This window comes from Phyllobates terribilis, unplaced genomic scaffold, assembly GCF_046119375.1.
Source record: "Phyllobates terribilis strain yellow unplaced genomic scaffold, ASM4611937v1 Scaffold_8__6_contigs__length_399053987, whole genome shotgun sequence".
Lineage (NCBI taxonomy): Eukaryota > Metazoa > Chordata > Amphibia > Anura > Dendrobatidae > Phyllobates > Phyllobates terribilis.
Genome location: NW_027362768.1, coordinates 158922092 through 158949943, shown reverse-complemented (window position 1 = coordinate 158949943; position 27852 = coordinate 158922092). Strand labels below are relative to the sequence as shown.

The 27852-nt window shown below is 42.4% G+C and overlaps 1 protein-coding gene across 5 annotated transcripts; it reads left to right on the top strand.

The window, feature by feature from the left end:
- Positions 1–260: 260 nt before the first annotated feature.
- On the top strand, positions 261–27021 carry GPBP1L1 (GC-rich promoter binding protein 1 like 1). Of its 5 annotated transcripts, none has more exons than XM_073643609.1 (12): positions 262–414; positions 15855–16691; positions 17153–17272; positions 18469–18598; positions 21342–21631; positions 21956–22028; positions 22409–22602; positions 23282–23398; positions 23862–24020; positions 24675–24805; positions 25254–25356; positions 25997–27021. In XM_073643609.1, the coding sequence occupies exons 3-12, from the start codon at positions 17213–17215 to the stop codon at positions 26147–26149; spliced, it is 1410 nt and encodes a 469-aa protein (XP_073499710.1). In that variant the 5' UTR covers positions 262–414; positions 15855–16691; positions 17153–17212; the 3' UTR covers positions 26150–27021. The 5 variants fall into 5 exon arrangements, with proteins under 5 accessions (XP_073499712.1, XP_073499710.1, XP_073499707.1 ...); XM_073643606.1 differs by having other exon boundaries at positions 17150–17272; XM_073643607.1 differs by having other exon boundaries at positions 265–405; positions 17150–17272.
- The last annotated feature ends 831 nt before the right edge of the window (positions 27022–27852 follow it).

Genomic DNA, 27852 nt, shown 5'->3' with positions numbered 1-27852 from the left:
CTCCAGGTGTGATTAAAGCCCCTAAACCTAGTGACGTTACACCCCTACTTCTAACCCATGTGTGATACATAGACCTTATATAATGTGACGTGTCCGGGTCACACCAGACAGTGTCCACCCACTGCGCAGTCAGCCTGCTGCCAGTCGTAATATGGCGTAATAATGTGACGTCAGTGATATACAGCGCCCGCAGCTTCCGCCAGGTTCCAGCAGGTGGCGCTGTGAGTGCAGACAGTAACAGAGAGGCGTGTCCCCCGTCACTCTACCCCCAGCGGCCATCTCTATGGTCAGGTTCCAGAGGACGCCATTTTGGTGCGCGCTTTGTTATGGTTTGTGAGGAGCAGGAAGCGGGCAGCTGCTGTTAGAGGGAGAGCGGCGGTCCCCGGTGTGACAGAGGCCCGGAGAGTGAGCGCGGTAACGGTTGAGTCTGTGGCGGGGACGGGCGCCGCTGGGGCCTGTGTGTGTGTATGGGCGCCTGTCCAGGGGCGGTCACATGGTCCAAGTTGTAGTAGTGCAGCCGTCCTCTGCCTGTGTAGGGGGCCCTTGCTCTGTGGCCCCGGGGTGAGGCCTGCTGTGTGCAGTGAGGCCTGCTGTGTGCAGTGAGGCCTGCTGTGTGCAGTGAGGCCTGTGTATGTATGCATCATCACATAAGCAGGCGGCCTGCTCTGTATACCCCGTGCTGTGACGTCACACAGGAGCCATGTGTACATGTGGTTAATAGACTGGTTCCCTCCAGTATAAAAGTGCAATTTCCAGTTCAGTGTCCACTCCTCTGCTTGCTGGATGTGAATAGAAAGCGTTTGTTACAATGTGTCAGGGCAGGATACAGAGTTGTTTTTGTTCATTGTCCACAAGCTTTCCTAAGCCGGGGTCTTTTCATTCACTGACAGTAAGCGGAGATCTGACACTGAGAAATCGAGATGTAAAGGCTACTAGATACTATTTTATATAATTACCGGACTCCGAAGATTAAACACGTCTCTGGGGCGGCACAGCTGACTGTTCGTTGCAATGTATCAGTGCAGAAAGACTTTTGACTGTTCTTTCCACTCTGTTTACATGATTCCCTGCTAGGAAAACTCTTGGACTTTTTTTTCTTTCCCCCTGGAAACCCCCTTTAATTAGTGATGTGACCAGATAGGTGCTGATGTCTTCTAGCTCTGCATGTACCATCAGTGTTGTGTATAGATACTCATAAGGTTTTATTACCTACATAAAGGGGAGGATTATATAGAATGGACCGATCCCTCGTGTGTCATCTGCGTTCTATAAATAAAGCTTCATCATTTTACAATGAAAAGTTCTGCAACTTTTTAATGGACTTTTTATCGCTCCCTCACCTCGGTCAAGATCTCTCCTTGCTGTCTATATCGGTAATGTGGAGAGCAGCTGCCAAGATCATCTTTTCTGGAGGATTCCAGATCGGTGCGTTACTTAGACAGTTCATCAATTTTAAAGGGTCTATTCCCAAAATCTTATGTTAATCGGTGGAGGTCCGACAGGTGGGTCGCCCAGCGATTCTGAGAACTGGGTGCTAGTTCCTAATCTTAAATGGAGGTCAGGTGGTCAGGAATCTCTGTGAGCGATGAAGTCTCTGAGACCGCTGGAAATAGCAGTGTTGTGCATTACTATTAAAGGAGCAGAGATTCGGGTACGGACATCAAGCAGTTTTTTTTTTAATTTTTTATATATCTAAAAAAAAAACTTTATTTGTAGACTTGGATAAAACAGAACATTCATAATACTATAAAAATTAGCATTTCATACGCTTTTCAAGCTGACAATCATTCCTTACATGCGCACCGCCGATCCATTCAAGATGGGGCTCTGCAAATCCTGGCAACAAGAGTCCCAAACTTTGGGGGTCCCAGCAGTCATATTCCCAAGGATCAGTAATTCCTTATCCTATGGATATGGTGTAATTTTTGGGAATACCCTTTTAACCAGCACCATGTAATTCTCCATTTTTCTAGCTGCCTCGGATCATGGCAATCATCTCTTGATTTAGACCTGATCACTGGGGGTCCGCATAAGTTTACTTCTAAAATTGGGATAATCACTGGCTGGTGCACCACCAATCAGACTGCTTTGTTAAAGATTACAGCAGAAATTGGTGCACATTTTAGTCATTGGCAGTTATCGGTCTCCAGAGAACTGTTGTGATGCACTATCCTGCATCACCTGTCGCAATCTCCAGAATATAGTGACATACTACTTGTGTTTTCCGAGGCCAGAGCCTGACCTGCAGGGCTGACCGTCAGTTACGTAAGAGTGATGAGAGGGGAGCCCTCGGCTCAGGAAATCTGCGTCTGGTTCTCTATTGTGCGCTGTTGTGTGTCTGCAGGTTTTGGTCACTTCCTATTAGTTACACCTGCTGTCTGAGGCCTGGATTCAGGGCGTATGATACGTTATCTGCTGTGTGCAGCCGCTCCCCCGTCTGCTCGTTGCTCTGCAGGCATGGCGGTCATGACTCTGCTTTGTAAGGGAGGGCGGAGGGGTGATATTTGTTGTGATCTGCAATGGTGAGCGCTTCCTTCAAGCCGACGGCCTTGTGTGCTAGTATTACATAGTTTTGTGATATACTGTATGTGTGTATATATAGTGTAGGCATGTATTGAAAACATCTACAGTAAACAAGGTTCACTTTTGCAGAGTGTGCAGTGACAGTATGTGTCTTTGATGTCGCAGGCGAGTCAATCGGTAACCTGCCGCTGTTTGTCGGCCGGGAGTAGGGTCAGTTGGTCGTAAGCTGCAGCATCTGGCTGCAATAAGATCACATTGTGGGAGATAGTAGTTGTGCATGGTGTCCAAACAGATTCCCCATCTGATGTCAGGACTGGAGATCTTTGTGCTTCCCTCTCCGGGTAGCTTAGACTTTGTTCAGACAGCCTCTTTTTCGGTCTCTGGGCGCAGTGGTCAGCACAGTGATCAATATTAACGCAAACAGTTTTTCAACACAGACCGTTTTGTCCATTTTACTGACCAGAATAGTGCAGTACCAGCACCCATCTGTGATACACAGAATGACTGGCACAGTATCAGGACCGGCCTCTTGTTGAGTTTAGTCCAGACATCAATCCTTTTCTCAGACCGAGAACATTAGACATGTGAAACTAAAATTCTAGCAAATCCTCTCATGCAAGAAGAATTTCTCAGCTTCTAGATGTAAACACGGCTATCATTAGTCACTTTAGTCACTGACAGCAAGCTGAGTTCTTGAAAACTTAGAAAAACAATCTCCTGTGAACATGAGTAGCATGCTCCTTTTTTTTCATAGTGAAGTTGAGGATTGGGCCGATTGTCATGGAAATCTGGTGCACACAACACCGCAAAAATCCAATAGTCAGTTTTGTATTTGTACCATGAAAATACTTCCAAGCGGCTGCATCATTGTAGCCTTCACACAGCGCAGTTTCCTTCTATCTAAGCCATTCAAGGTTGTCTTCTGTGAGCCGGATTTACTGGATTCCAGACTGATACATTTTGCCTGCACTGATGCATTGTAACCAGCGTATGACAGAGATTTGTGCTGCTGCTATTTTTTTCCTGTGGGTCATGGAGACTGCATTGTCGCAATGACTGCTGTGATAAGTGTTTGCTGAACTCTTTGCTGCACAATGATGAATCAATTATAGAAGATTGAACACCAGCTGTTTAAAGGTAATCTGTCGGTAGGGTCAACCCTCCTCGCAGTCTAGATGGGCATGTAGGTCATAGGAAGCTGAATAAAAGGATACCATGATATCTGTGATCTGATGTCTCATGCCAAAGAAATCCACGGTTTTATTAATATGTAAATGAGTTATTAAGATCTATGGGCTGGACATGGATCTCCCTGAGAATCTGCCTCCAGGGATTATTATAAATGAAAGGAGGCGTTACCAGTGTGAGACATGTAATAACTGACAGTCTGATCTACATATCGCATACTAGAAACTTGCACTTTCATTTAAATGAATTAGGAGGGTTGGTGCTACTGACAGATTCCCTTTGTTACTTTTGCAGTTGAGGTTTAGTTTGAACACCAATAAAGCCCCTAGTGCAACACCATTAACACATTTAGCATTTATGTCAGTCAAAAGGGTCCTTTTGGCTTTTATCTGGCCAGTGTACTTTAGTACCCTACTATATGCCATACAACGTGGGGGAGGGAGGGGTATACAGATCTCTATGGCATCCATCAGAGACCATAAATGTGATGCAAACAGAGCCCATAAGGGGCTCCTCATCCTTCCCAAGTATGATTAAAGGGGTTGTCCTCTAGAGATGAGCGAACCTGAACTGCAAAGTTCGGGGTTCGGTGCTGAACAACGAACACAAACACCTCCCGGAAGTCCGTTTTAGTGTTCGGCGTTCCAGGAAGAGAGAATTTTTCCAACACCAAAGTTCGGGTCCCCATTGACTTCTAAGGGGTTTGGGGAGAGTTCTGGTACCAGAGGCAAACTTCAAACGAAAGTTCGGTCAAACTTGACGAACCCGAACTTCCACTGGTCCGCTCACCCCTAGGGTTCTCGTCTATCTTCAAGAGGGCACTACTCCCCAGCCTCTCAGCTTCCTGTTGTGCCATAGAGGTGGTCTGCTCCTGAAGATTGACAGTGCAGCCCAGCAGTGTGGTCGAGCAGCTGGTGTGGCCTGTGCTCGCCCATGCAGCTCGCAGACAGCTTTGTCTCTGCAGCATGGGAGAAACGCACGGGGACTGAGGCCCTTGGATCCAGAGCTCTGTCCAGGTACGTGCACACGTTAAGTATTTGGTGCAGAAATTTCTGTACCATTTCTGCATCTCTTGACAGGAAAAAACGCAGCAGCGAAAATGCACTTTTTTTTTTTTTTTTTTTTTTTGGTGCAGTTTTTCTCCCCACTCACTAGTATGGGTGAAATCTGCTGCAAAAAAAGCTGAAAAAATTGACACGCTGCAGATGTAAATCTGTAAGTCACAAATAAGCAAGGTGTGCCTGAGACTTCAGGATTCTCATTCACATTGCTGGTACGAGGAAACCCTTCAGGTTTTGTGACATCAGTGTTTTGCAGGCTGTGGAGCAAACTGCTGTGAGGTGAATGGTAACCTAGGCAACGAGCAGTAAACTATAGAATTTAAAATCCCTTTGATCTTGAGAATGGAGAGCATTTTTAATAAAAGTGAATTACAAAGTTGCTTGCTTTTGCTGATACTTTGCAGTTTTAATCATTAACACGAGACAGCCCCTTTAAGTTGGCCATACCCATGAGATGGCTGTCGGCAGAGGTAATGTTCTCTCCTGTCTCCCCCATATAAAGGCAACGTTCTGCTCGGCTGAGCCCTCCTGTGTTCTCTGACAGAATCTTCTCCCCACTGAACCAAAGGATCGGGGGACGATCCAGAGACCCCCATATATCTACAGTATATTGTGGTGTTTATACTCCTGGTGAAGTGACTGATACGTCATTGCTTTGCAGAAGAAGCTCAGTGTATTGTAAATGTAGAACGAACAGATTAAAAAAATATAAAATCCTCCTGGTTTGTGTGCAGGCCAGTTGTGGATGTGCTGCCTGCGCCATGCTGTTCCTCTGAACAGCCAGACATGCTATTTAAAGGCACACTCCTCGTCGATATTTCCAGCTCCCGCATGTCGGAGTCGTTGCTCCATATTGGGGACACGTGATGTTACGCTTACAATGCACTCGGTCATGTGTGACTGCTGCATGGTTGATCCCGGGGTCTGTCCTGTGAACGAGGGGGCTACTTTCTTTAAGTTTAGTGCTTGCATATTGTGCCACCGAGCTCTTATCATAGATGATACTTATGTGTGGAGTGTATGGACTGATCAATAATCTCATAGGAATTGTTTGTTTATAGTAGTATACAACCAGTGTCACTCCAGTTCTTGTGAACTACAAGTCCCAGCATGCTGTGCCATCATGCATTGTAATTTCCCAGCAGCTTGTTAGGGGCACAGGTTGAAAATCACTTCTGTACAGCTTCTCAGGATGTTCATAGGTGTTCGGATTACCCTTGAAATTCTGACACAAGGTTCTTCACTAATTTGAAAGCTAATTGTAATGGGCCCAGGAAAGTATAACCCTAAAACCAACTCCATATAGCTACATGTAGAGCAAAGGAGGATGTTTGGAGTAGAATGATTCAAAATATAACAATCTTTAATGAGTACAAATGCTAAAAAACATGTATAACTTACAATAGACATTAAACTGAAAATTGGGCTGATGACTGGATACAATCACAATATGGTATCAACTATAGAAAGAAAGAAGGCATGAATATCACAGTAGCGGTAACACTAATACATATTGCAGCACTAAGAACACCAAAAAGCCCAGACACTTTTGTCACCTGATGCAGTCAGTCATCAGCCCAATTTATGTAGGGAACTGTTTGTTTGATCATGTACATTTTAAAGTGGATAAATACAGATATACGGGCGCACTGAAAACACAAATGAAATTCGGCCGATTTTTCATACGCTTGTCTGACCCCGGCCATACACACAGAGGATATTGCAGGGTGGTGATTGCAGCTGTGACAGTTTGTGATGGGGAAATCGCCACATCTAATCTGGGCTTGCAGCCCCCTTTTTGTTTTTGCTGACAAGGGTGGTGGTCCTTGCAGCGAGACTCCCACCGATCAGGATTTCTATCGATATGCTGCTACTCTTTCTGGTGTGAAATACTTTTTTTTTTTTTTTTTGTGTCTGAATGTGGAAGAAAAATCAATTGCAAATTCTCAGTGTGACCGTTCTGATTCTACCCATTTATATTGCAAGGACATACTGTGGACTGAAAAAATAAATCTGCACCGCAAGGAAACTTCCTAGAGGAAAAATTCTGCCAATCTCATTTACACGGCTTGTTACTGTAACCGACAGCCTGTTTTACTTGTGCAAATCTGTACGATTAATTTGCAGCAATCCTGTCCCATGTGGACGTCTCCTAAGGATGTAGTTTTTGGTGCTGTTTTTAAGCTGGGGAATGGGAACCAAAAATACTTTTGCTAAAAAAAAAAAATAAAGCTGCAAATTTTTTTCCAGCTTTTAGATTATTTGTAGAAATCTGTGTTGTGTGTTTTTTGTTTTTTTTTTTTTACTGAGCAAAACATACGTTTCATCTCTGGGCCCAGGCCTTCTGGTGAACTATTAGAGAGATGTTTGGGTAGTATAAAGCATGGTGTTTAGTTCAGAGGCAATCTTCCTTGAATGATAATCCGGATGTGACCCAGCATTACTAGAATAACTGACCAGTGCGTGTCCTCCGTGCCGGCCATCAGGGCGCGTTTCAGGATGAATCACTAATTCCACTTTCATCGGTGAAACAAATCAGAAGTGATCTAATCCCACATCAGACGGGTGAAGCTCATTTCTGTAAACCCTCCCACCTAATGCACAACGATTGCTCTGCGGTGATACAATATAGAGAGCTCGTTACATTTGTTAAACAGGTTGAACTAAAATGAAAATGTCCATTGAGTTCAACCTCTTAGACCAAACATCTTCTGATATTGATGAGGCGATGCTGAGCCGCCCTGATGTAGCAGAGCCGAGCGGAGCGCTGTTTATAGGACTGCCATATAGGACGATATACAGTTTTTGAGACAGATGAAATTGATGACCAGCAATAATAAATCAATGTCTGGCACCGCACCACTCAGATGATTGACCACTCCAGGCACAGCGCTGCACTTTTAGCAGTGGCCTTATGTGGTATTGCAGCTGCAGCATAGTGTGACCCTGTGCCTGGTAAACCATGGAGGAGATGCATATTTCTGGAGTGGTGCAATCCCTTTCTATCAGCAGATAAAGGAGGGCATCAAGAGTCTGAACCCCACTGATCTATTTTTGATGATATATTCTAAAGAAAGGTCTTCAGAAGAGGAAAAGGGTTTACACTGTTCTTGTTTGGCATCCTGTCCTCCAGGGCAGTCTTCTCTTCATTGAGGACCAGTCTGGATAATGGACTAATACTTAAAGGGAATCTCTCACTTGGATCAACCCTCTAAGCCGTCTGTATGAACATGTAGGTCCTAGGAAGCTGAATAAAATGATACCTTGATATCTGCTATCTAATGTCTTATTCCAGAGGAATTCACATTTTCTTAATATGTAAATGAGCTGTTAAGATCTATGAGGCGGACATAGATCTCCCTGCGAATCTGCTTCCAGAGATTATTATGAATGAAATGGGGGGGGGGGGGGGTTTACCAGTGTGAGACATGTAATCACTGACAGTCTGCTCTCCTGATCTACATATCTCACACTGGTAAAGTCACCTTTCATTTATATGCTGTGGGGGCAGATTCTCGGAGAGATCTATGTACAACCCATAGATCTTAACAGCTCATTTAGATAATAAGAAAAATGTGAATTTCTCTGAACTAAGACATCAAATCGCAGACATCAAGGTACGTGCATATGGACCGTGGAACACTGTGAATTCGGCCTTAAAGGGAATGTCCTATTTGGGTAACTCGTTCATAGCTAATTGCCTTGTAAATCAGCATGTCACTGGAAGTGGTGTGCAGCTGCCGCAGAGGAAATATAATATCACATGGCGTCCATGCTAAGAAGGCAACCTATGTACACTCGTCGCCAAAAAGTTTTAAGCCAAGCTTTGGTTTACACAGGTTTGCTGCCTGTTAATGTTTTTCGATCGATTAGTCAGATGTTTCTATGGTTACTGAAGTACAATTATCAACATTTCATAACTTTTTAAACTTTTTTTTTGAGCCTCAAGTTCAAGACTCAATATTTATTTAGTGTTGACCCCAAGTTTTAAAGACTTCTGCCCTTCGCCCCGGCAGCTGGATATCGGCTGCTGGGCCAGATCCTGACAGATGATTGCCTATCCTTACCTAATCAGTACTTGGCGTTTATCACAAGTTCTGTTTTCTAGAATTGAGACGTGGGGAATTTCTGGACCAAGGACCCAAATGTTCAATGTTTTGTTCAGAGTTATGACTTTTGTCTTGTGACATGATCTCTGTCAAGCTGGAAGAATCATTGTTGTTCACCAAATTGCTCCTGGAGGAGGTTTAGTTCCCATTATTTATGGCAAAATTGTAAGTGAGCCCCCACACATGAATGGTCTCAGGATGCCTTACTGCTGGAGGACACCTTTTCTTCTCCGGACAATCTGTCTTCCAGATGTCCCAAACAGTCTGCGAAAAGCAGGGATTGGACAGCTGAGGACGGGGGTCAAGTTATTTTCTCTGATGAAACCCCCTTCAGTTTGGGCAGGGGGTGGCACGCTTGCTTACAGAACATCTATATTTTTTAGTAGGCCCCATTGGCCAGTGTAGGCTTTGAGACGACCCATTTATAACCAAAAAGTCAATCTCTGCAACACTTTTATTTTATATTTATCCTGACATAAAACCTTATTGAGCCACATCAGAAGGAAGAGGTTTTTCCTGTTTCCTCGTATTGGGAGCTACTGATGGTGGCAAGAAAAGGGACCTGGGTCACAAATCCTGCAGCTCCAGACTGATGCAGAACACAAAGCCGCCCTCAGTCTGGGATCCTGTTTAGCCCTTTGCTTTCTAATCGCTGTACGAGATCTAACACCGTGTGTCATCACGCAAAGGTTTAGCCGTGTTTGTCAGAGCAAAGCTCACAATGAGTTCTGCTCCTGCGCCAGTTGGACACAATCGGCCTTCGGGCACACAAATAGAATGATCTCGTTCACCGACAGCAAGCAGAGATCATAAAGCGGTGCAGGCAGGAAAGAGGTTTTTGGTAAAGTTGTAGAAGTTGCTGCTGTAAAATAGCAGCAAGTCAGACAAATGGTTTTTCGTTGTGCGACTTGTCTGAGAATTGGCTTTAGCCTTAGGTGAAGAGTTCAGTGTCCTAATTGGCATCTGTAGGGTTCTCCCGACAGCATCCCCCATCCCAATATAAAAACATACGGCCAAGAGCGTATCTGTAGGAATGAATAGCTGATTGCATCTTAAATGGTCACTGAAAGTTCAGACATCTTGGAGGTAAATATCAATCTATGAAGATGAGAATATTAAGATAGTGCTCGTAAAACCAAGCACTTCTGCAATTCACTGCTCACTAAAAATTTGCAGCCGTTCTTGAGATATTTAACTTTTTTTTTGTTTTGTTTTACAGCTGGTTGCCTATGAAACCGACCACCGCTGCTGTCTGGCTTGTAAGCACTTCACTGAAGCCGGCCCAGATTAGGAGGTAACAGTGATCCTGGCCAGCTTCAGAATGAAAAAGAACTTGTAAGCACTGTACATGCTCTGCTGTTTAGCAGCGGTGGTCGGTCACCAAGGTGACGAGCTGTAAACAAGTGGTAATATCTCAAGAACACAGCTGCAAATTTTAATAAGCAGTAAATTCCAAAATTGCTTTTTTTCACAACAGTACCCAACAGTATCCATTTATGGAGATGAGAATAACACTTTAATCTCATTTTGATACACAATCTGCAAATCACTTTATTAGTTTCTTACTCCACAAAAATAAATCCAAAGTGCCAGCCTCTAAGCCTTTCTTCGGTCTAATTTGCTGTCTATCTGTTGTCAAGTGTAATCAGTCTCCAGCAACAGGGACCATGAGACTCCTCACAGCAGGTGGGAGCCATCTTTCTGCTCCAGCTCTCCTGTCAGACCCAGGACACGAAGGGTAGGCAGAGTAGGCACCCGTCTAACATGCTACCTCTTGCCTCCCTAAGGGGGGCACACATTGAAAAAAAAAAAAAACCCTGATATTGGTAAATGCCTACAGCCGACCAATGCCTTCTTCCACCACAGGCATTCAACATACTGCCACTGTGCAGACACTCAGGTGAACAGTGTCGGTGACTCATTGACACCGCTCACTGTCTGCGCTCCTGCTGTCGCTCCCTCCCTGCATTCAATTGTATTTGCATCTGTAAGACGAGATGGAGACGAAAAGAAAGATTACTCCAGTCAGTGAAGATGTCACCTATAAGGTACCTGGATGTAAATGTTTATTTATGATACTGAATTGGTCTCATCTGCACTGTGGTTCCAGTATGGTCTGCAGTTTGATAATGACTGAAAACAACTCCCAGCATCTCACCATTAAGGACATGCTGGGAGTTTTAGATTCATGTGATACAATTGTATATGGGGCTGGCTTGACATTACAATCGATTGCTGTACTAAGCTTGGTTCTTGTACTCAAGTACTGATTGTGGTTCTGGTGCTGTAGTCATGTACTTCTGTTGACTCTGGTGATGGATTCATGTATACAGTCATGGCCAAAAGTTTTGAGAATGACACCAAAATTATATTTTCACATGATCTGCTGGCCTCTGGTTTTTATTAGTGTTTGTCTGATGTTTATATCACATACAGAAATATAATTGCAATCATATTACGAGTACCAATAGGTTATATTGACAGTTAGAATGAGTTAATGCAGCAAGTCAATATTTGCAGTGTTGCCCCTTCTTCTTCAAGACCTCTGTAATTCTCCCTGGCATGCTCTCAATCAACTTTTGGACCAAATCCTGACTGATAGCAGTCCATTCTTGCATAATCAATGCTTGCATTTTGCCAGAATTTGTTGGTTTTTGTTTGTCCACCCGTCTCTTGATGATTGACCACAAGTTCTCAATGGGATTAAGATCTGGGGAGTTTCCAGGCCATGGACCCAAAATCTCTATATTTTGTTCCATGAGCCATTTAGTTATCACCTTTGCTTTATGGCAAGGTGCTCCATCATGCTGGAAAAGGCATTGTTGGGCACCAAACTGCTCTTGGACGGTTGGGAGAAGTTGCTCTTGGAGGACATTCTGGTACCATTCTTTATTCATGGCTGTGTTTTTAGGCAAGACTGTGAGTGAGCCGATTCCCTTGGCTGAGAAGCAACACCACACATGAATGGTTTCAGGATGCTTTACAGTTGGCATGAGACAAGACTGGTGGTAGCGCTCACCTCTTCTCCGAATAAGCTGTTTTCCAGATGTCCCAAACAATCGAAAAGGGGATTCATCAGAGAAAATGACTTTGCCCCAGTCCTCAGCAGTCCACTCCCTGTAACTTTTGCAGAATATCAGTCGGTCCCTGATGTTTTTTCTGGAGAGAAGTGGCTTCTTTGCTGCCCTCCTTGAAACCAGCCCTTGCTCAAAGAGTCTCCGCCTCACAGTGCGTGCAGAAGCACTCACACCAGCCTGCTGCCTTTCCTGAGCAAGCTTGGCACTGCTTGTAGTCCGATCCCGCAGCTGAAACAGTTTTAAGATACGGTCCTGGCGCTTGCTGGTCTTTCTTGGGCGCCCTGGAGCCTTTTTGACAACAATGGAAGCTCTCTCCTTGAAGTTCTTGATGATGCGATAGATTGTTGACTGAGGTGCAATCTTTGTAGCTGCGATACTCTTCCCTGTTTAGGCCATTTTTGTGCAGTGCAATGATGGCTGCACGTGTTTCTTTAGAGATAACCATGGTTAACCGAAGAGAAACAATGATACCAAGAACCAGCCTCCTTTTAAAGTGTCCAGTGATGTCATTCTTACTTAATCATGACTGATTGATCGCCAGCCCTGTCCTCATCAACACCCACACCTGTGTTAATGGATCAATCACTAAAACGATGTTAGCTGCTCCTTTTAAGGCAGGACTGCAATGAAGTTCAAATGTGTTTTGGGGGTTAAAGTTCATTTTCTGGGCAAATATTGACTTCGTAAGTACAGTAATTGCTGTTAAGCTGATCACTCTTTGACAGGAGTAAATGCAAATTGCCATTACAAAAAATGAAGCAGTAAACTTTGGAAAAATTACTATTTGTCTCATTCTCAATACTTTTGGCCATGACTGTAGATGATGATTCTGGTGCTGTGTTTATCACCAGAACCATTATCAGTACATGTATACGAAATCAGAATCCTCATTAGTACATGAATATAACAACAAAGATTATAAATATGGCATCAGATCCATCATCCGTGAATAAATAAAGAAATATTGTCTTCATCTGCCTAGGCCACCAAAATACTTTGACCCGGCCCTTTTCAGACCCCATTTAAACATAATAGAGAGGCGGACTTTGTTTGGGGCAGCAAACCATTGGACAATGGGAAGGAACATTGGATGTTAAAAAGTGAGGGAAAGAAAGTTCTCTAGCATTCACCAACAATATAGATGCTGAACAGGAACTGCTTACTGGAAGAGTGGAGTGACCAGTTACAGATCCCGAGCATCGAGACCGTTCCTAGACATTAGACTGGTAGGTGCACCTCATTCACTTTTATCTTTCTTGCCCTTTGCTGAGCCCAGTTCTCCATGATGGAGCCTTAGAGAGACTATCGGATTTACTGATTGTGACTCCTTTTGATTTGCAACATTTGTTGTGCTCTGGTCACATCCAGAGCTGCAATCAGAAATCTTTTATGCTTTTAATGAATTTGTAAAAGTGGTTGTTGCTCTGTGCCTGTATCACACGATCTGTACCCGTCAGCAGACCGTGTGGTTAGAGGCTGCGCCACTCGCTGCAATGTTCTTCTCTCCAGGATCCTCTTGTTTATCCATCATGGTGCAGAGCTTTCAGGCTGTTGTCGCTCTTGTGATTACCATAAGGATATTTTCACAGCTTGTATTTTATTGCAACATTTTTTTATTGAAATTTAAAAGCTGCTTTTTACAGTAGCAGCAAAAGCTGTGGGATTTCAGAAATCTCATGCACAAGCTTGTTTTGTTTTTTCCTGACTGTATTGGAATAGTTATTGAAGTCTTCAGGTTGTCAGTCCTTTCAGTGTTTTTTTTTTTTTTTTTTTACCCATAGAAAGCAACAAGTAGGTGCAAAATTGCTGGTGTCAGTTTTTGCTAAAAAGAAGCAGGTAGGACTCACCCCATGTGTAAACCATAATGTCTTGGTATCCTTGCAAATTACATTACACTAAAGACTTGCACCTAGCTTTGTTTTTACAGCAATCCTTTTGTTTTTCTTCACTACAAGGATAGTTTAATGAAATTAGTGATGCATGAAGTAAACACTGCCAGAACAATTCAACTTCCCTGCTGTTTTCACCCTTGTAATTGTCTATTTCTTTCACTTGTATAACAATGGTTCATGGCTGAGCTTCGTGCATTTAGAATAGTCACTATATTTTTCCAGAAATTAAAAAAAAAATAATTATCTTTAAAAGCAATCCTTTTGTTTTTCATCCAAGCATAGTTTACGTATGTGTGTGTGTATATGTATATATATGTATGTATATATATATATATATATAATATATTATTTTTTTTTAAAGACTTCAGGGTGGTTGATGGCAGCATTTATCCATCCTATTGGGAGTATGAAGAACAGATTACTTTTCTCAAATATGTGTTTAATTCCCAGTACTGTATCTATTCTTGCTCTCATTAGCAAAAAAGAGTTCTTTTCACAGGTTTACAAACCCTTCCTGCTCACGAGACACTGGTTATGTAATCTGTTGCAGTGTAGGTAAGCCATGAAAACTCAGCTGTGTTTACCACGCTTAAAGTTTCCAGTTTCTCAATGCAAGGGGAAAAAAAAAAGTCAGCTCTTTGGGTAGTAGCTGGATTTTTATCAGTGATAATAAATTTGTTTTGCTTCAGGTCGGCAGGGAACGACCGGTGGAGATTGCCACTAATATTGTATCTGGGTGGAAGTTCCCTAGAATACCACAGGGCGCGGTGCCAGGGCTGGGGTGAAATGATCGGTCTCCAGCATTATAATGCCCTCTGTTTATTAGTCTACTGGTAATCTTGTGCAAAGATTGATTCCTGCAAATGCTAAATACACTGCTCTTCATTTTGACATCATGGCTCATACTTCAGTCACATCTAGAGCTGCGCTCACTACCAGACCGGTGAAATCTACATTGCTCTGCCCTAAGCGCAGTCTTGCACCATGTTACACAGCAGACAACGCTCTGCAGCAGAGGAGCTCCTTCTGCAGATTTATAGGTTGTAGCTGTGACTGTTTTGTCTGATGTAATGTGACTCGGGCCGTAGACTAGATGAGCACAGCTCGGAGCTGTGCTGCGGTTTCCTCCTGTCATTGCGTGTAAGCAGCGAGTGCCGTTGTCTTGGCTGCATGTTGTACCCGTCGGTCGTGTTCTTACCTGCCAGGTGATGTAATAGTCACCTGTTATTATATAACGAGCTAGGTGTTCAGGTGTCTCCCTGCCCTGGTGAATAATAACTCCAACGCTGACCACGACTATATCAGTCACGTGGCTGCAGCTTGGTCCTGGCCACATGTCCCGGCTGCTCGAGGAAAATCTCTTGCAACTTTATTTCTCAATGTTGTGGTGACGAAACTTCCTGCTGCACCGTTATGTAAACGTGCCCTTAAAAACCGCAGCATCGGCTCTCTGACCATCTATCGGGATTTCCATGTACGACAGTCTACGGCTTCATGCACACAGCAGGACAGAATCCCTACATGTCTGCGCTGCCATGTGCAACCTTATAGGGCTTTTCTCACTTACCAGCATCCCAATATACAGCTCTGGCAAAAATTAAGAGACCACTGCAAATTTTTCAGTTTCTCTGATTTTTTTTTTCTTCTCTTTCTAGGTATATTTTTTGAGTAAAATGTACATTGTTGTTTTAGTCTATAAACTATTGACATGTCTCCAAAATTCAAAGCTAAAAATGTTGTATTTGCAACAAATGCTAAAGCATCAAAATACTAAAGTGTTTTCAGACCTCAAATTACTCATGTTTTATCTGTTTTTGGCAATATTTGGTGGACTATCCATGATTTTTAATCACAGCTTTTGTGTCTTGGCTGCTTTCCACCAGTCTTTCCAATAGAAAACTGTTCAGTGGTCTCTTAATTTTTGCCAGAGCTGTGTGTATATATGTGTACCAACCAGAGCAAGTGTTATTTTATGTTATTTATTTTTATTTTTCTTTCTTTCAGGGGCTGCAGACCACAATAAGTTTGACGTAAAGAAAGCTCCCTCCCCGACGACAGCGCGCCACACTAGTCTGCCGCATCGCTGTCATCCATACTTGATCCACTGCTCTACTTGCCAATGTTTGGCAAAGATATAACTGGATTTTGGGGGTTTTTTTGCAGAATTTCCTTGTGAATCCTTGGTCTTCAGCTATAATGGTCACATTATAGTCACTGTTTTATATCTGCCTCCTAAAATAAGTAAAGTGTTTTCTTCACATTTTTACCTGATTTTCCACTTGAATTTTTCATCTTAGTATTTAATGAAGGCATCAGTCCAGTGTAGAGAAGCGGCACAAGTGTGGACCTCGCCAGCAGCTTCCTCTCTACGTTCCTGACCCAACATCTGGAAAAGACCCGGATGGATATTTTTGTATGACGCTTATCGGTATTGACTACTTACTGACCCTCATGTCTGTTTCATGAGGTGAACGTAGAATTTGGGGAATTTTTTTTTTTTTTCCTTTTTTTTTATTATTTTTTTTTTCATACTGATTAGTGATTAGGCTCTTGCCCCATGTGACCTCTTGTAGTTACAGGATTTAGGTTTTTTTTTTTTTATTTTTGTAATTTTTTTTTCCTTCAAAAGTTTTGATTAAAAAAATCAAAATGAGCACTTGAAAACGTGCCAAGTTCACATTAAAGGGCAAGCTGGCATGTAGAAGTGGGGCTGTTCCCTGCCAGTCTGTACGAGGGGCTGCCCTTACCCTCTATCGCCCAATTATAAGTGATATACATCAAGCAACATCTCAACTGGCCTACAATACTGGAAGGTGCTGCCCTGCGTGCACATACTAAGGGGTAAGTTCTCTCCATGTAGGTTACATAGTTACAGAAGTTTGCAAATTCTTCAGCAGACTAGTGAGTGCAGCTCTGGAGTATAATACAGGATGTAACTCAGGATCAGTAATGTAATGTATGTACACAGTGACTACACCAGCAGACTAGTGAGTGCAGCTCTGGAGTATAATACAGGATGTAACTCGGGATCATTACAGGATCAGTAATGTATGTACACAGTGACTGCACCAGCAGAATAGTGAGTGCAGCTCTGGAGTATAATACAGGATGTAACTCAGGATCAGTAATGTAATGTATGTACACAGTGATTGCACCAGCAGAATAGTGAGTGCAGCTCCGGAGTGTAATACAGGATGTAACGATGCATCGGAGATCTTATGCTCTTAGTTCTGCACTGTTGTAGTGCTCGCTGTTTTCTGTGTGACTTGTGCACTGAAGGTGTTGCCTTTCCCTTTCAGCAGACCCTGCCTTGGCCATGAGGATTAATGCCTCAATTCAGTGCTAGAAGATCTACAACCTAAATGGCGCAGCATGACTTTGTTCCTGCTTGGCTTAGCTTCTCCACACCTCAGTCCACCAAGGTAACCCCCTTTTCTTTTTCCGGTTTCCTCCTGAGCACCTTACATTGTATTGAATTTGGAGCATCCAGAAAAATGGAGGCTGCAAGCAATTAAGGAATAGATGTAATGGGTGAATTGTTAGCTCTTTTCAGGGCATGTATTTCACTGATTGTGGCCGAGGGGCTCGGCGCTCCCTAGTCGTGGCCGAGCTGACAGATCCCTTCACTGGCCTTTGCCACATCAATACGTTTAGTGCCAATAGTGCTGGGTATAAAAAGCAGAAGGCCTTTTTGTATCATTCGTTCCAAGGGAGAACACAAGACGAAGTACCGGACCATAAGACGCACCTAGGTTTTATAGGAGGGAAATAGAAGAAAAAAAAATTAAGCCAAAAATATGGTCATGATGCCCTGTTAAGGGGGGAGGGGGTCTGCTGCTCACACTGTTATAGGGGTAATGTACCCCAATTCTGTTAATATCCCCCATCCTGGTATATATGGCCCCCTACCTGTTATATGTGGCCCTCATCCCTAGCCTGATATGCATGGCACCCCTCATCCCTCTTCCTGGTATGTATGGCACCCTTCATCCTGTTATGTATCCCCCCCCCCCCCTCACACCCATCCTGGTATGTATGTCCCCCCTCATCCCCGTCACGCTACACAGAAAAAAAAAACTTTCATACCCCCCTCCTGTCTCCTCCAGCGCTGTGTCCTGTTCTGTGCCCTAATAGTCACTTCTCCCCATGCCGGGACTGTGATCACTGCTCCCCACCCACATTCATTCTCCCTAATAGTGCGCACACTGTAACCGCAGCGCTGTCAGCGTGCCCGCTATTAAAGGCCATGAATATTCACCACACCCATGTGAGTGGGGGAGCAGTGAATATTCATTTTCTTTAGTAGCGGGCAGTGTGTAGGCTGCTGCCTCCTGTGCCCCGCCACTCCACCACTGTCGCTTTCTCCCCCACCCACTGCCACAGTATTTATGTATATCGGACTACAACTCACACCCCCCCACTTTCCTCCAAAATTTTGGAGGAAAAAAGTGCGTCTTATAGTCCAAAAATACGGTAAATCTTTTTTGCACTGTGGAAATGGTTAAGAGGTGAGAGCAGCTACTGTTCTCTGGAGTCTGACAGTCCTTTTCTGTATGTGTTGACCTATAAATTACATGAATTCGCTGATCATTAGTTTCAGCTGTTCTCTCTGGCTCAGTCCTCTGCAGGCTTTGTCGAAAAACATGGAGAACACCTTCCTAGGGGTGAGGGCCGTTTGGGAGTGAGTCGCAGAAGACACAATTCTTCTGATGGTTTCTTCAACAATGGTCCCTTACGCACCACAGGAGGTAAGCCTGAGACTTGTAGTGCTTCACATCCTCCAGTACATGCCGACATGTGTCTGACATGAGATTTTACGCCCCTGGTTCACAACAGTTGGAAGATGCACCAGATTCACTCGAGGCGCATGCATCTTAAAAAACTTTTTGCCAATGTATTGCTGCTGGATCATCCGTTCTGACTGATCACTACTGGACATGTGAACTGCCCAACAGGACTTATTTTTGTTAGTCATTAAAAGGTCTCATAACAACAAGATAATTATTTCCTTTCTCTCACTGAGAGCAATAATAGTAAAAAAAAAAACAACACTATACAACGTTAGCGTCACCATAATCATAATGACCTTCGAAAAAAAATCATATTTCCAGGGCATCTTTAATGAACTTTGTGCTCCGTTAAAGGAAAACCCCCAAAAAATGAATCGCATTTTCACCATTTCATCTCACTTGCAAGTAGATTATATGGCGAGACTGAATGGTGCCATTAAAAACTACAACTCATCCCACCCCAAAAAAAAACAAAAAACAACCTTCTAAAAAGCTGCATAACTTCTTGTTTTTTAGCTTTACTTATTCCCCCTATAATGTGATTGTGGGCCCTGGTATTTCATCATGACAGCAAGATGCCTAACAATTGCCCTGAGGTCTGCTAGGTCAGTGCTCCTAATAGGCAGGGTCTCATAGGATGCCCATTTACAGTACTTTGACAGGTATGGTACCCTGCAATACAGAAGTAGGGCAGTGTATCGCAAGAACAAGCAAGCTCTTAACAATGTTAAATGTAATGGGAATCTAAAATAAGCCCAAAAAAAAAAATATTGATAAAATGTTTAAAGATCATCTGTCAGCAGGATTGTGCTCAGTAAACCACATACACTGTCAGGTGGACGTCATTACACTGATTAATATGACACCTTGGTTGATGAGATCCATCCTGTGGTTCTTGTGTAATCTTTACTTTCAGTTTGGAGATAATGATATGCTCTTGCTCCGGGGCGGCCTGTGGGGGGCGCTCTATCTGGTGCTCTGCTTACATATTCAGATATATGCTTTCACTAATCTGCCTCCTGTTTTACATAATGCACCTAGTAGTGCGGGCTCGGTAAAATAGGAGGCAGATCCGTGAACGATCAGTGAGCTGTCATAAGAGCATACAGATTATTTAATTTAAGTCATTATGATTATGGTGATACTAACGTTGTATAGTGTTATGTTTTTTTTTTTTTGTTTTTTTTTTACTATTAGAGAAAGGAAAGGAAATAATTATCTCGTTGTTATGAGACCTTTTAATGACTAACAAAAATAAGTCCTGTTGGGCAGTTCACATGTCCAGTAGTGATCAGTCAGAACGGATGATCCAGCAGCAATACATTGGCAAAAAAGTTGTGCAGACACAACTTTTTAGTCCATTTTTAAATAACTGATCTGTGATGGATCCGTTTTGTTTTTTTTAACTTTGAAGTATATGGAAAACGGATCTGTTTTGTTTTTTTTTTTTGTTTTTTTTTTTTTTTTTTTTTTGCTTACTGGATCCAGTTCTAACTGATCACTACTGGACATGTGAACATAGCCTTACACATCTGCTTACCAGGGATGGTATAACAAAGTATCTGAAGAAACACACTTGTCCTTAATTAGTCCTTTATTTAGAGTTGTGTGATGGTTGTATTGTCCCAATATTCAAATAAGATCAGAGACCAGATGCCCTCGCCTTCTCTGGAGACCTTCTCATTGTCTTGGGGATATGGGGTCTCTTGATCTTACATGGATATTGGAACAATAAAACTTTCAGCCATCTAAGCTAATTAAGGCTTCACTCTCTGAGCTCAGTTTGGTTTTGTTTGTTTTTTGTCCCAAATGTCCATTTATTCTGCTATCTCGGCTCTTTGTGTATATACTTGTGTTTCTTCAGATGCTATGTTTTGTCTGGAATTGGCAATGTAACATCACTTATTTTATTTTTGTCAGCCTTTAATGGTATCCGAACTACAAGATTGTTCTGGTTTCCTTTTTTCTGAGACTTGTAACTTTTCTTTTCTGCCAATGGAGTGTTTTTTATTTTTTTTTAACTTTTTTTGTGTAGCAAGTTGTAGTTCTTATTGGTACCATTTGTGGGAGTACAATTGTATTCCTTCTTTTTTGAGGAGATACAGGATAATGAGAACGTCAGTCCATAATTTTTTTTTTTTCTTTATTTACCATATAGTTTTATTTTAAACTTTCATAAATCAATCATTTACGGGCCCAGAGATAACAAACACACGTGTCTTTTTTTTTTGGTTTTGTTTTTTAACTGGGAACTTAAAATCAATGTTTTTTTTTGGTTTTGTTTTTTAAACTTTCTTTACTCCCCATATAAAACTTGAACCAGTGATAGTTCGATAGCTGGTGCTGTATACTGCAGTAACAAGCCACAAGTTTGCCTTCATGAGAAAACAAAGATGACTGGTGACTACTGGAGGCCTCCAACTGGCTCGACAGATCGGGGCTAGCCTTTGTCGCCATATAAAGCAGCTGCCTGTCCTGTATGGAGAAGGCTGCGTTCAGCTCTGGAAGCTGCATGGCATATCCACACCCGATGTAGGGTGTATATGTATGTCCTGTTTTTGGAGGGGTTAATTATTTTTTGAGATTCTGGTTTTCTGTAAGTGGCTGATGATCTCATTTTTACATAGTGTTTTCCATTCTCAGTAGACCAAACACATCAGCAGCCCAAGTACAAGTCTCACTCTTGTGTCGTCTTTCACAGATTCGTGGCACCAACCATCCCTTCTACGCCATGATTCAGTGGACTCCGGGGTCTCGAAAGGGACTAACCCATCATCACAGCCAGGGTGGCATGGGGCATCAAGGGGGCAGCAGGACGGCCCGGTGCAGAGAGGAGGCAATGGCAGTAACGGGGCAGGAAGCGGCGGCCATCGCCACCGGAACGGCAGTGTTCTCCGCAAGAACACTTCCCTGCAGGAAAAGCAGCCGTCCGAGACCCGAGAGGAAAAGAACGCGGACAAGAAAAAGCCACAGTTCGAGGAGGAAGACTTTGTACGTAGCAACATAAGATCAATTAATCTAAAGAGCTAAAATACAATATAGAATACTAGTGAAAATACCTTATACATCCCCTGCCGCCGATGAGCCTCCCTGGCCACCACAGGGTTAATCCAATTAAGACACAATCAGCTATTGCACAAGGTGTAAATAAAGAAGAAAACCCATAAGGTAGTTGTAAACTACCTGGTGAGCTTTCTTTAGTCTAAACTTTTTATGTAGATGAAGTCGTATGTAGATAAGAGAATTAAGGAGATGATAAATGTCCTTTATTGTGCAGAAACAAGTTTACTAATAGTCTGCCATTGTTTGTTGCAGCCATCTTTAAATCCTGAGCCTGGAAAGCAGATCATTCACAGCAAGCAGACCGGGACCCCGACAGGAGTCTGGGGTACGTTTACCTCTTATTTCATGTCTTCTGTGTGATACTGGTTTTAAGTGCTATGTACACAGCATTATTTCTGCAAAAAAAATTTTTTATTGGTGTTGTTGTCCGGTAGCATTCGGTTTTACAGCTTAGGTAGATTGGACCTGATTGCTGCCGCAAGTCTCATGTTTTTATGAAAATCCAAAGCTTCCTTTGCTCAGTGCAGGAGGTCTTCGTATAGGAAGACCCTGGCAGAGCAGTTCTCTCCACAGGTGACCCCTGACATTGGCCTGTGATATTTTTGCCCAATAAGTTTTTGATTGCAGTCGGGTAGGAAATCATTAAAATGTCAATATGCTATGGAGAGAGCCCTGTAATTATTTGCATTTATTTGTTTTATAAAGAAAATCCTCCCAGTTCCAAGCAGCCCCTCAAGATGCTGGTCATCAAAAAGATCTCAAAGGACGATCCATCCGCTTTCTCTGCTGCATTTGCATCTCCTGTACCTCACCTTTCCAATGGAAACAACAAGACCAGCCCCTCCGGGCCAATCGTGTACAAAAACCTGGTTCCCAAACCGGCGACCTCATCCACTAAGGTAATAATAATCGTTAAATGTCTGCAGTCGTTGAATCTCCTTAAGCAGCAAAAAAACTACTTACAGCACACAATAGACCAACTATCCAGACACAGGTTACATCTGCTGGACATATAAGAATGTGGGGGGTGGGGCGGGAACAGAAAACTGGAACACTGCAAAATAAAAGTTTATAGTCCAAAGTGTCTCTTCCATGTAAAAACACTATTGGCTATGTTCACATGTTGCGTTTTTTTATGGAAATTTTAAGCTGTGTTTTACAGTACCAGCAAAGTCTGAGATTGCAGAAATCTCATGCAGACATTGTTTTTTTGTTTTGTTTTGTTTTTTTCTTTTTTCCTGACTGATTTGGCAATCTGCTGCATTTTTTGCAAAGTGCTGCATGTCGCTTCTTTCAGCATTTTTGCAGCGTTTTTCACCCATAGAAAGCAGTAAGTACAAAAATGCAGGCATCAGGTTTTGCTTTGTTTTTGGCGCAAAAACCGGAGGAAGTTGAATCATGTTGTGTTTTTTTTTTTTAATGCACTAAACTTTATCAGCATGCACAATAGACAAATGTACCCCGAGAAAAACACAGCAAAACCTGCTTTTATACTGCCAAGAGAGCAGGTTTTGCCTTCTGAAAAAGAAAAACGCAACGTGTGAACATAGCCTTACCGAGGCTCTCTATCTTTTACAGCCCGGCCCCTGGAAGGCAAATGGCCGGGAGCCCAAATCTAGCTCGTTTTACAACCGAGATTCCTCTTTCACCAGCCCGGTATTGGCCCCAGCACCTGTATTGACCTCACCAAAAGAGGTAACGTACGAAGCAGTCGGATATATGCCGTATATTGCGTGAGATGTTAATTTCATTGCTGCTTTAGCAATCGGTGCCCTGTGATCCCCGGGATATTTCACATGCTTTTTAGCTTCGTATTTTACAATGATCTCTAAGAAAGAAGCTTTAAAAATATATAATCGGGTATTTCCTATTACTCTTGGCACAGCTGAGGTTCCCCTTTTTGATTCTGCACTCGGGCACTATATGCAGGGATTTGTAGATGCCCGACACTGGACATGACTTGTGTCTGTGATCATGGCACATCTTACATTGCCACATGGTTAACAAGCTTGAAAAAAGGGCCCAGGTCCATCATGTGCTTACCCATAAAGGGTCCTGCAAAAAAGAGGCCGGCGAGGCCAGCGCTGTGTTTGATCCGCTGTCTATTACATGACTTTCTTTGCTGATGAGGTCTTCTCTTTTCTCTGCTTTTCCCCAGGGCACTGCCAGTGTTACCCCACCACTGGAGCTCAGCATCTCACGCCTCACCCGCATGACGCGACGAGTCCCTGACAAAAAGAGCGAATTTCTAAAGGCACTAAAAGACGAGCAAGATGCCGACCAGACGGAAGACAGAGATACCGATAAACTGGAAGATGTAAGATACATAAACCGCATTCAGATAATTTCTTAATAAGTCCAGCCTTGATAAAGCAAAATATGTGACCGCTCCGTCACCTCCGTGCATAACCTGGGCTGATAACACCGGGATGTGTTTAGCAGCTGCTGATTTCGGATCTCGTCTGCAGGGATTTATTGTAGGTGGCTGTCCAGCTGTTGCAAAGCTCTGGTTGTCCGGGCACGTTGGGAGCTGCAAAGTTGGGAAACCCACACACACAAATCATGGCTATTCACCTTCATCTTTTCTGTGGAAACAATCCATGAGGCTCCTGATGACTAGTTCTTGTGCAATTATAACTTCTAGGGGCAGTTTTGGGCTCTTTAGTGTTGTACCTGAGCATATGACCTATGGGTTCCAGCATCTGATATGGCCACTACTTTATGATTTGGCGGTTGTTGATGTTGTACAGCTCCGGTTTGGCTCATGATAGTGCCCGGAAGCCATTCACGGAGCTCAGTGCAACTCGTCCTGGCTCACAACCAATACTCCGTACAATAGGGCTGTCTCCATATTATGCATGCATACTAAGTGGTTATGATTATTGCAAATATATTTTAGATTTTCCTTATATTTAGCTTGTTTCTTGCACTAGTAGTTAAATTGTGCAATGTTGTATTTTTTTTTGGATAGGTGCAGAGTCCATTGGATCATAATGACAACTCTGCAGAGCACATTAATGTAGGCGGCCATCACAATGGTATCTCTGGCTCTGGGGATGAGAGAGGGGATCGGCTGTCGTACTCACTGGAAGCAGAACACCGGTAAGAGTTAAAATGGATCACAACAGTGCAGATACCACTGTTATTTCCAGATCCAACGTGGTTTTGGCTCGTTCTGCTTGGTGGTCTGTGTCGTCTTATTATGGACTCATATCTGCATAGCTTTACTGTGGCAGTGCAAAAATAAATAAACTAAAAGCAAAGGAATTGCTTGGCTGTAAAACCTCAAAGCATATATGACCAGTTCTCTACTACCTGAAGTAATTGCAGTACCAGAAGATTGTAATCTGAGCCTGATCTATTGTGAAACGAACCCCCACACTAGTGCCGTCTGTCCTGTAATTACTACATCCAATGTCTCTGCATTATGCAGTTTTAGTTGAGATGTTATTTATCATACTGTGTTATTATAATTTATTTTTAATATACCGTATGTATATTAAATTAATACATAAATATAAATAATAATTATAATAATTTTTGCTTTCAGGCTTTTGAAAGAAATGGGATGGCAGGAATCTCCAGAAAATGATGAAGATTGTAGGCCCCTAACTGAGGAGGAACTACAGGAGTTTCACATTAAATCCCAGCAGGTAAATAGGATTTGCTGGAATTGTTGATCTTTACATGAGAAAGTGGAGATCTACAATATTTGTAGTCGGCAGATTTTAATGCTCCTTAGGGTATGTGCATATGTTAAGTATTTGCTAAAGACATTTCTGCATCAATAACATGCCTTATAGAATAAAAAAGTGCAGTTCTGCTGAGTTTACGGCTTTTTTATGTGTATATCCCCCCCATTCATTAGAATACTGCTCTTTTTTGCAAGAAAAATGTGACATGTGAACTAATGCTTAGTGTTGCAGTCGTAATGAATTATGTAAATTCTGACAATTTTAACAAGATGAAAACCTAAAGAATAAAAGACATTTAACAGTTTTCATTCTCAGCAGTTTTACCTGCACAATGGTGCTGCAGAACCCTGAGTTCTTGTGCCAGAGGTCAGACCCCTGACGCTGCTGTTATGGGATACCCTAAGATTAGGATTTGGTAATACCTCTGCAATATCTTCATTCTTCACGTCCGCTGCAGCAGACTTTTATCTTCACTTTTAATTTATTTTTATTTATTTTTTTAAGTAAAGAAATGCAATTATTCTTCCTGTCACTTTGATTGAATGTCAGAAAGTTGTATTTATTTATTTTAATTTTTTTTTTTTTTTTGTCTTTAAAGCTAAGAAGAAATGGCATGGGACAAAATGGCTTCCTCAGACAGCCCCGAAGATGTGCTCTGCTCTTTGCTTGGCGTGGCCCCCTGACCCCCGACCCCAGCGAGTGCTCAGACTCCGACACAAGCAGCACAGACACTTCAGACGATGAATCTTGAAACCTAACACACAGCGAAACTCTCCTCGCCCCCTGTCTACCGCATTGTACCGTGTGTCCGGCCTATAGGGGAATTAAAAAACACCTTCTTGTGTTCCAAGTTTGGGCTTCTCTGCTTCCAGGCCTCCAACTTTCAGAATAGCTCTTGAGTATTTTGTGAAAAATGGGACATATCGCAGCTTTTTAGGAGTGGGGGAGGGGGAAGGTGCGCTCAATGTCTTTTTATGCTTCCTAAACACAAACCGTGTTTTGTATGAGCTCTGAAGGCGAGCAGGATGGGTTGGTTTTTTTTTTGGTTTTTTTTTTTCTTACTTTAAACTTTTCCCTACATTCTCCTTGTTTTCTGGAGTATGACACAAATCATTTGCAGGCAGCAAAGCTTCTAACTGCAAGTTAAATCAAAGTTAACCCACTAAAATCAATCACTGTTTGGTTAAACGTTCACTTGTTTGTTTTTTATCATCCCAAATGTGATGATATGTCGATGTTCTGCAACGCTAGTTACGGCGGGTACTTTGTCTTGGAGCTCTCTAGCTTGTATTTGTTTTAAGGGGAAAATGACTTTGCATCTGTAAGATATTCAGAAGAATTGATTTTTTTTTTTTTTGGTTTTGTTTTTCTTTCTTTTTTTTTTCAAAGCCTTGACATTCAGGGTGGATTGTAAAATACAACCAGATTTGGGTAAAAAAAAATAAAAAAATAAATAAAAACTTGGAAAAAAAAAAAGACCATTGTTGGGGGAAGATTTCAGAAGATTATTTTGATAACATTATTTACAGATTAAAGAAAACTGGTTACCTGTATGTGAGGGCGACGTCAGCACTGCAGCTAATAACTTGGAATAAATATTTTGCATCAGTTTGGCAAACTCAAGTCGTGTCGTTTTTGTTCTAGGTCTGGGGCTAATCACATGTAACTGAGCCTGGGCGGTATATGGCTGAGAAGTGGAGCAAAAACTGCTTGTTTGACGTGTTGCATTTGGTTAGGCCTCATTCAGACTGCCAGGATTTACGTAACTTTCGATCTGTGTTTTCTCACTGTTAGAACACACAACCATTTTAGTCTGACTGTTCACATGTCCGTGTTTTGCGGGTGGTGTCCTCAGAATGTCCGATCTTGATCTGCAGCACAGAAAAGTCACCTATACAAGTCTATGGGTCCATGACCATCACAGACAGCACACGACTGTGATGTGCTGTCCATTTTTAACTTTGTAATGGGTAGGAGATGCTGTATAAAAATATATATTTTAAAATATAATATATATTTTTTAGTATTATAATATATATATTTAAAATTAAATTTGTGTGTACAGTACGGACCAAAAGTACCTCTTGAAGCTCATCAAGAGAATGCCAAGAGTGTGCAAAGCAGTCATCAAAGCAAAAGGTGGCTACTTTGAAGAACCAAGAATATAAGACATATTTTCAGTTGTTTCACACTTTTTTGTTAAGTATATAATTCCACATGTGTTAATTCATAGTTTTGATGCCTTCAGTGTGAATGTACAATTTTCATAGTCATGAAAATACAGAAAAATCTTTAGATAAGAAGGTGTGTCCAAACTTTTGGTCTGTACTGTATATATTTTATAATTATAATAATTTATTTTAATGACCTATTTTAAATTGCAGTTTCAGCAGCAGAAGGGAAGGAAGGGAGACACAGACATTACTAGTGGGTAGGCTGAGCCCCACAGGATAG